The sequence below is a fragment of the Echinops telfairi genome, unplaced genomic scaffold, assembly GCF_000313985.2.
Source record: "Echinops telfairi isolate 266 unplaced genomic scaffold, ASM31398v2 ScPeMD7_25;HRSCAF=90, whole genome shotgun sequence".
Lineage (NCBI taxonomy): Eukaryota > Metazoa > Chordata > Mammalia > Afrosoricida > Tenrecidae > Echinops > Echinops telfairi.
In genome coordinates, this window is record NW_022103922.1 from 2,046,333 (window position 1) to 2,055,566 (window position 9,234).

General features: G+C 63.7%; 1 protein-coding gene across 1 annotated transcript in view; it reads right to left on the reverse strand.

Annotated features, from left to right (window-relative positions):
- OLFM1 (olfactomedin 1) overlaps nucleotides 1-8,389 on the reverse strand; it is a 34,661-nt gene extending 26,272 nt beyond the window's left edge. Inside the window, exon 1 of the mRNA XM_004714443.2 lies at nucleotides 8,195-8,389. Coding sequence (XP_004714500.1) covers nucleotides 8,195-8,260 — 66 coding nt within the window. The 5' untranslated portion in view covers nucleotides 8,261-8,389. The remainder of the gene's footprint in view (nucleotides 1-8,194) is intronic.
- Nucleotides 8,390-9,234: the final 845 nt, after the last annotated feature.

Sequence of the window (9,234 nt, forward strand, 5' to 3'; positions counted from 1 at the left end):
CCCCGCTATGGTAGTAGCTGATATCTAGGGTGACGACCACCCCCCAACTCGTGCTCTGCGGACCCCTCTGAGGGTCATGTTTGCACATCTAGACCAACTCCGCACTGGCCGCTCTGGCCTCAGACTGCCCACTGTCCCCTGCAGGGGCCCCAAGGCGCTGGGCTGGCGCTGAAAGGTGCCCCGGGTGGAGGGGAGGGGGTGGTCTCCAGCTCCCTGGCAAGGGAAGGAAAGGGCTCGAAGTTCTAAGAGTGTAGCAGGGTAGCAGGACTGGGGGAGGGGCTTCCCTCGTGGACGGAGCACCAGGTGCGGGGGCAGCCGCAGCAGCTGTGTGTGGGGCTGGGAAGCCGAGGAGCGCCCCCCCCCCAGGGAGTTGGGGGGCGGGGTGTCACGGATGAAGCATGTGGTTGGGCAGCGGGGCTGGGCGTCTTGGCTGGGTGGCAGGTGGCACTCAGCCCCAACCCAGGACTCTTCTGTCAGCCGCAGCCTGTCTGGGCCACACAGCCGGCCCTGAATTTGTAGTTACTGCCAGAAGAGAGCCACCTGGAGCCACCGATGGGCGGCAGGGACCACAGGGGTCACTGGGCGCTCTTTCCCGCCTGCCCATTCATCATCTTCCTGGGGACAGCGTGGGGAAGGGGCTGTGAAGGCAGGACCCCAGCTGGAGGGGCTGGTCCCGACTGCAGCCCTCTAAGCTAGGCCACCAGTTCCAGGCTGTTCCATCTCCATGTTGTTTCTATGTGATGGAGAGGGACCTCTGACCGCCAGGGGACCCCGGCCGGGGTGCTGGTCTCCCTACTGCAGCTGCAGCTTGTTTTCTTAAGGACAAGGGTCTGAAGGGATCAGGTGCAGGTCTGGGTCGGATGCCAGCGAGTTCCATCTGTTGGGGAAGTGCGCCACCTCGCAGCGCATGCTGGCCCTGCAGGCGGATGCGCGGCTTGGAGCTGAGTGCCAGCCACACCCACGGCGGGCTGGGGAAGGGGCGTCCGCCCCGCCGGTGGGCACAAGCCCCGCCCCCCAAGTATATTTCACACAGATTCCAGGCCACATCCCTGTCTGCCCAAACCACCCACACGGCGCCCTGCTGCAGAAGCCAAAGGACCACTTAATCAGCTAGACCCACGCCCGGGTGGTCTCAGAATAGCTCGGAAACACGGACATCAGCCCCTGATCTAATGCGGCAGACTCAACGGTTCAGCGCCCCGCACGAGGCTCACTGAAAGGCCGCCGGTTCGAACCCACCCCGAGGCTCCGTGGGAGAAACATCGAGTCACCGCCTAGAAAGCCCTACGGCTGCGGCTCTGAATGAGGACAGACCCGGAGGGACCCAAGGGGGATGAGGAGCGCTGGATGCAGGGCCTTCGATATAACGGAGTCCCCAGGCTCCTTCCTCTACCTCAGACCTCCTTCCAGAGTGGGAGCGTCATGCTGTGCGCTGCGTTTGGCCCCCTGTGAGCCCCAGGTGGAGCCTCTGTTTCTCCCTCTAATGGGTGCCTGATAGCACCCGCCTACCTGGCACAGCAGGAGGGTCGCTGTTCATACAGGAGCAAGGTGCCCTCACCAAGGCTTCTTAGGAACAGCCACAGCCGGGGGGACCTTGGGAGAGGTGGCCCCGGGGACATGTGATGCCTCCCCAGAACCCCCAGCCACCTCTCTTCACAAAGACCACCAAGAGGGGCTACTGTTGCTATAGCAGACCCTGGTGGTGTGGGGCAGTACAGTCCGGCGTGAAAATCAGTCACCTCCTCTGAGGGCACTGGACAGATCATGCTTGTCTGTGACCTCAGGGGGACTCAAGTCCAGCCCCTTGGGGGGTTGGGGTGGTGGTGCCTGAAGCATGTGCTCTCTTGGTGCCCCTCATCTGGGGCAGCAGCCACGTGGAACTCTGGTCTGCAGGTGTGCTGGCCAGGGACGTCGTCACTAGAGCACACGCCCAGCCTCTGTCCCCAAGGCCCCCTCACAACTTGGGCGGCACTATCTCCTGCTGGGTGTGGACTTGACCTAGGGTCTTTTCTCTGCACGTCCACTTAGCTGTCTGTGAGATGGGCCCCTGACTGTCTCAGTGACTGTCCCCATTGGCTCGGCTGCCTACTGGTGGCGGGCGGGGCTGGGAGCCTGCAGGCAGCGGGGTACAGCCCATGCGCTAGCCGAGAGAGGTTATGGCTCTGTGTGTGCCCCACAGGCGAGCAGCAGGGGGTCGTCAGGACAACCAGTGTGGGGAAGACGCACAGACTCCTGGCTGGAGCTGAACTGCTGGCTGTCAACCCCAGGCCAGGGCCTACGCTCAGTCCAGCCTGTCACCACCTCTGAGAGGACCTTCAGGTCTGAAATGTCACCGGCAGGTCAGTACGGAGCTCACAGGTGACCGCTCCCTGCCACATCCAGAGCAGATGGACTTGGTGGCAGACGGATCACACCTCGGGCTAAGCCACGCCCCTCCCACGGGGACACTAGGGGACACCACCACCGGCAGTTCCCTGGGCTGGTATCTCGAGCCCTAATCCGGGCGCAGAAGACGAGGAAGGGGTGCTGGCAGGAAGCCCTCTGTAGGCCTGGATCCTTGGGCAGAGCCAGGTCAAAGACCACAGCAGGGCAATTCCTCCTGGCGGTGCCATCCAGACAGGTGATGTCACAAAGCAGGGGCGTCGCTACACCGCCCACTGAGTCCCTTACGTCTTGCTTCTCATTTCTGGGGTCTCAAGTCATCAAGCGAAGGCTGGGCCCTTGGAGGGGCACCCCTACACCTGAAGGCTGTCTGCCCAGGTGAGGGGACTTGGGTGGGGGGAGGCGCCCCGTCGGCTCTGACAATGTCTCCCCCCAGCCCCCCTGGGTGCAGTCTAAAAGGTCACCAGGGGGCAGAGCATGCGGTCGCACCTCCAGGAAGACCTGCCCGTGGGGCTCTCGGACGCCCCTTGCAGAGGGCAGAGCAGCTCCCGCAAGCGGGCACCTGCCACGGCCGGTTCTCGGGGAGCCAAGCTGCTCTCTCTCCTGTTCCGTTTGCCCTCTCTCCTCGGGAGAGCACGAGCCGGTGCCAGACAGCGTGGGGCTGGCACCTTGGGTCTGCGCTTCCTCGCCGGACACTTCACTGGACGGCGACCGGGCGCTCCACATCAGTATGAGCACGGACAGGGGCTGTGGCCGCCTGATGCACGCCCACCTGGTGGCTGCTAGCCCTGGCCACCGGTCCGGCCCTGAGCTCCTGCCCGTGGGGTGGCCGACAGTGGGGTGGCCGACAGCAGCAGAAAACAACAGGCTGCGCACGCTGCCGCCCACCGGCGCCCGCCAGCCACGCCTCTCACGCTGTTTAGCCAGTAATTGGTTTTGTATGACTTTCCACGGTGATGTTAGTACTGATGATGGGCCTGATAAGTGGAGTCATGAAGACAAGCCCGGGTGGAAAACTGCCTCCCTGTGTCCTGTGTCCTGGGGGGCGGGGGGCCAGAGGAAGGAGCCACTCCAGGCTTCACACGATGAAAGCCTCGTGGCAGAGGTAGAGCACTCCCCCCTTTCCCCACCTCCCCTGGTGCCACAGACGTCCTCCAGAGGGAAGGGTGCAGGCCGGTAGCCAAGTGGCTTCCTGCCACTCCATGGGACCAGTGGCTCCATAGGGCCACCTCCAGGCTCAGACGGGAGCATGTCCTAGGCACCCCAAGGGACCCTGCCCCCAGACCAGCCACCACCCCATTATCCTAGGCACCCCAAGAGACCCTGACCCCACACCAGCCACCACCCCATTCTGCAGTGGCTTCACCACCCCAGCGCGCCACACCGATGCTGGCTGACGGTGGGGGCACAGAAGGCACACAGGCAGGTGGCCCAGGCACAGACTGGCAGCGCCACCATTTGTCTTGCCTGGGAAATATTTAGGTTTTTATTCTCACTGAATTTGCTCCAGGGAGTGGATGGAGGTCTTCAGCTAGAAACTAGCTAACTCCAGGATGAGAAGAGATTTGACGCCCTGGGCCTCACTGCAGGGGGAGCCTGGGTCACCTGCCCCGGGACCCCTGACCACATCATCATCCGCACACGGCACCAGCAGCCCAGCCGCGGCTCAGCCCTCTGCAGGAACAGCTAGATCGGCCCACAGGCTGAGCTCACTGCTGCTGCTGGCAGCATGGTGTTGATTCTCATGCACATTGACCCCAGAGGACAGGCAGAAGCTCCCCAGGGGGCTTCTGAGGCCGGGACTCTTTAGGGGAGCAGAAAGCCTTGTCTTGCTCCCGCAGAGCGACTGGCGATTTCAAACTGCTGACCTTACGGTTGGTTAGCAGACCAGCATGTAACCACAGCACCACCAGGGCTCCTTTAAGACAGACGGATTCCACCCCACAGTGTTTTTCTGGGTTCCCTGGCTTTCTCCTGAGGGGCAGCTGGGGGATTTGAACCAGTGCCCCTTCGGCTGGCAGACGAGTGCTTGCCCCACTGTGCCACCAGACTGGGCGGGAGGGGCCCTTCTCTAGAGAGTGGGCAGCGAGGGGGAGTACCCTCCAGGAGCTGGCCTGACACGCGGAGCAATGGAGCCACACAGGACAGTGGTGAGGACGGCGCCGGGTCACGGGTGGGGGTGGGGGGACCCATCTGTTGGGCATGGGGTCACTATGAGTCGGAATGGACGCCAACCAATGACAAAACAAAGCCACGCAATAATGCTTCTTGAGAGCCAAATAACAGCCACCCAGCCATGGGCTTGGAGGGAAATTTCTGTTGGCTGCCAGCTGGAACCTGCATGGGGTGCCCCTAGGAACGGTCTTCCAGGGACTGGGGCCCAGGAAGGCAGACAGAAGAGCTCCGTTCAGGCTGACACAAGCACCCCTCGCTCGCTCACTGAGCACCAGATGCAGTGGCCAACCTTTGGGACCTGGTCTGCGGCTCTAAGCCCACCCAGGGCCTGCCCCCAGCCTGCATGGGGACACAGAGGCAGCAAAGATATCTAGCACCTTTCTAGCACATAAAGGCCACCTTTCCCCCAATCTTCCTCTAACTCCAGGGGCAGGATGAGCCCTGGTCTCAGAACCCAAGGTGCAGACAGCCCTAAGCCCTGCACACAGGGAGCCCCAGGGCTCCCACAGAACACACCGGCCCAGATGCCATATGGCCTGGTCCGCACTGCGAGCTGGGGTCACCCGAGTGTGGCCACCGCTGGCGGGCTGGAGTCACCCGAGTGTGGCCACCGCTGGCTGGCGTCCAGGAAACAAAAGCTTGCAGACCAAAACAGACGAGTGAGCAGACGTTAGGACAGCATTGGGGGGCTGCTGCCAAGAATTACTCCAGAGACCCACCTAGAGCCCTGTTAAAAAGGTGGGTGCTCAGGCGCTGAGATCACCCCGGAGGGGCCTGGAGGGGCTGGCGGTGGAGTCCAGGCTCCTGCTTCCTGCTTCCTGCCCAGGGCAGCAGAGGCTTGCCCCCTCAGCTGCTGCCTCTGCGGGGCCGGGCGGGCAGGCAGGCAGGCAGAGTGGATGTAGCACTCGGGCAGCCCCATCCATGCCCCTCCCTCAACCTAAAGCTGAGAGCTGAACACTTCAGCACCCCAGCTGGGGGGCTTGTTACCATGCTCCCTTCCCCACCCCTCAGCCCCCACAAACAGACCCACTGCCACGGTCTTAGCTTGGACTGAGGGACCCTCCAGGGGATGCATTCCCTGCCTCACCTTTTTCTCTCAGAGCAGCTGGTGGGTGCCGCTTAACCCACCACACCACCAGACCCCTGGCTGCCACCCCACCCCCATCCCCACCCCCGTCCCGGAGCACAAGATGCCAGCCTTGTGTTGACAAGCTTGGAGCAAGACCACGAGGAGCCTGCTTCCGACTGAGGACTGAGCACGTGGGCAGAGAGCCTTCTCGGCGTGGGCTGTCCATCAGCAGCTGGGCCATGATTGACGGGCTCAGCGTAAGTGAGCTGGGGGGCGAACAGATGGCCCTGCTGAGTGACCCCACCCCACCCCGCCCCACCATCTGCCAGCACAGGTAGAAAGCCCACGTCTCCAAACACCTCCCAACACAGCCAACAAGCCCACAAACACAGTGGTCCTGGCACCTGGCATCCATGTCCCTTGGGAAGTCCTTTCAGGTGTGGGGGAGGCAGAAGGGGCTCAGCCCCTCTTGGGCACCGGGCGGGTGTTTGATTCCACAGCTCGGGACCGGGCAGTTGGTGCTAAGGGGCCGGCTCCTGCCGGCAAGGCCCTAGGGTCTGAATATCGCAAGTAGCTCTCAGTTCAGAGCCGAGCCCAGCCCTGGCCCCACACTACTCCCTGCCCCCGATAAAGATCAGAGTCACTCGGACCCGTGACGGTGGGACCCATTGGGTGGGACCAGGATGGCAGGGCCACTCAGTGAGGGGACTGGGAACCACCAGGTGGGGCCGTTATACCCACTCCAGTGTGTCCCTAGCGTGCCAACCCCCTCGGGCTCACAGGCCGCCCACGGAGAGATTTTGGAAGCCAAGTCTCTGAGCCCCCACGAGTTGATTGAGTCATCTATCCCTAGAGGGAGGGGCACATTCTCAGGAAATCGGGGCTCAATTCAGAACCCTAAAGAACAGCTCTGGGCTCAGCGGGCGAGGGCTCCAGGGCAGGCTGCTGGCCAGGGTCCTGAAGGTGGCCAGCAGCCCTGGCAGGAGGCTGAGAAGGCCTGTGTGCCAGGCTGGCTGAGCTGCACTTGCTCAGCACTTTGGTCACCCAGACAAAGCGCCTGATTGAAGTTGAACCAAAAGTTTCACCTAAGAATGGGGGCCCCTTGAAAAGGCCGAGGGGGTATAGGGTGGGGGACAGAACTGCTCGGGGAAGGTTGGGAGCAGAGCCTCCGGGGTGAGTGGCAGCTAGCTAGGAGGCCTTCAGGGCTTGGAGGACCCTCAGGCAGCCCCTTCCAGGACCACCCATTCTGGGCAGGCATGAGCGAGCGCCCACCTGGCCAAGATGTCCCCAGGAGGCACACTGAGTCCTGGTCAGTTCAGGTAATGGGGCCCTGGCCAGTCCTGGCTGCATATGTTCACTCGTACCTGTGTGTGTGTGTGTGTGTGTCCACAGGAGCCCAGCCCCCACCCTCAGTCAGGCTTCCCCTGTGGTAAGGAGGGTGCCTGCTCGCTCTCTGAGAACTCACAGTGCCTGGGAAGGGGGCTCTGAGCCCCTTCCAGACCCGGGGGTTGGGGGTCCCGCTTCAGGGTCCGGCACAGCAAGGGCTTCAAGGCAAAACAAGGGGAGCCTGTTCCCTGTCTTCTCCCCTTTGTTTCCTCTTGCACGCGGAGAGGGAGGGGCGCAGGGATAGCTGGGGGAGGAGGTGAGGAAGGAAGGAGGGAAGGAGGGAGGGGCTGGGGGCAGATGGCCGCCCTTGCTCCTCTTGGACCCGCAGCTCAGATCAGGGCACAGTGGCGCCACTGCAAAGGACATTTTAATGTCACTCCTGGGCAGCCCGGCTCCAAAACTGGCAGGCTTTGTCCAGCAGCCTGCTGCCCAAGGAACAGTCCCAAGCCCCTCACACAAAGGCCGCTTCTCCCTGCCTCCCGGGGCTGGCCTGCTCTGAGGGGCACTGAAAATGGAGAACACCCTCCCGAGAAGCAGAGAGGTGACTGGCACTCTGTGGGCACACGACCGGCCACCGAGAGAGCGGGCTGCAGGCACCAGCATGCACAGCTGGATAGATGTCCCTCGCAATTCACACTGAGCATGGGCCCCAAACCCAAGCCCCTCACAGGAGCCCACCACGCGACAGACAGACAGCGGCCCCCCTCCCCTTCCCCACTCCACAAGCCCTGCTGGCCAGCAGCCTTCCTTGAGCCCCGCTCCCCGGCGCGATGTCCAGCAAAGGGACTGGCTCTGGAGGAGAGGTGGGTGAGCTGCTGGGACTTGGGTGGTTGGTCCTCCTCTGAAATTGTGGAGCTGGGGTGGGGTGGGGGGGATCGGCCATCCCCCCCACCCCTGAGAGACACCCCCCACCCCCAGATGACAGGACCAGTTAAAGGGACCCCTCCTGCTGCCCTGGGGAACTTCCCTTTAGGGAGTGGGGGTGGGGCAGGGGTCCTTAGTAGAGGGGCAGCCGGCAGCTGCGTTGGACCCGGCACCAGACTCAAGGCGGTCTGCGCACCCCACCCTCCCCTGTCCCCGCTCCGGCCGGCCCCCAGCCCCAGGCCAGGGCGCACGGCGGGCGCCGGCCGCTCCCCTCCTGGGCGCGGGCGACTGGAGGAAAATGGCGTTGTGTGCACGTACTTGGGTGAGTTCGGTGCCCATCAGGGTGAGGAGCAGCAGGCTGAGCAGCTTCTGGGCCGGCGGCATGTCTCGCGGCCACCTCCGACGTCCTGGCACGCAGGGCCCGCGGTGTGCGGCGGCGGCTCGGGCGCGTGGCTGCGCGTGTCCTGAGCTCAGCACCCGCAGCCGGCGGCGCGCGGCATCTGCCGGGCCCGGGCTCCGCGCGGCATATGTATCCGCCCGCGTCGCCGTCCCCGCCCAGCACCGAGGCGCGCTCGCGGCCACGGTGGGTGCCAAAAGTTTGCTGGGGAGGGGCGAGGGCGGGGGTGCGCCAGGGACCCGCGCGCCACGCTCACGCGCGGGAGGGGCCCGCCGGCGGCGGATGTGACATCATCCAGGCGGGAGAAATTTAACTGGGAGCCAGAGCCATCCCGACTGGCCTCGGCTGTGAGGGCAGGTGGGGGTGGGGGGTAGGGAGTTGTCTAGGCGTCCTGGGACCCGGATGGAGGGGCGCTGAGTGGTCCGGTGCGCAGATGATGCGTGGAACCCCAGGGTGGAAAGTCGTGGAGTCTTTGACAGATAAACGGAGGTTCAGCCCCAGGATGTGCCTGGGGCTTGTTGGGGAAGGGTCTGCGATACTCCAGCAGGCAAGTTGGGGGAGGTGGTGCATGTGTCTGGCCCTTGGTCCTGTCCCTGCCTGTGGGCCCCCCTGCTGTGATGGACTGAAAGGCCTGGCTTCCCTTCCTGAGACCCACCTGAGCCAGGAGCTCTCCGTGAGGGTGGGGGACAGTTGTCCAGAGCCAGTCTGTCTGTGCCTCCCAGTCCCCCAGCCTTGAAACCAGCCTCCAGCTGGTGTGGCCTCCTGACTCCTTCCCTCTCTCCCTCCTCTACCCTCAGGGAGCTCCAAGCCTGGTCCCCGAGGGCCACCGGAAGCTAGTTGGGAGGGGGTGTGTGTCACATTTTCTCCCGAAATCTTCCAGGTTTTGAACCAAGTTCCCCAAGGCCCCGTTTCCTGAGAACGGAAGAATGCGTGGGTCCGTGGAAGCGTATCTTGGCGCTGT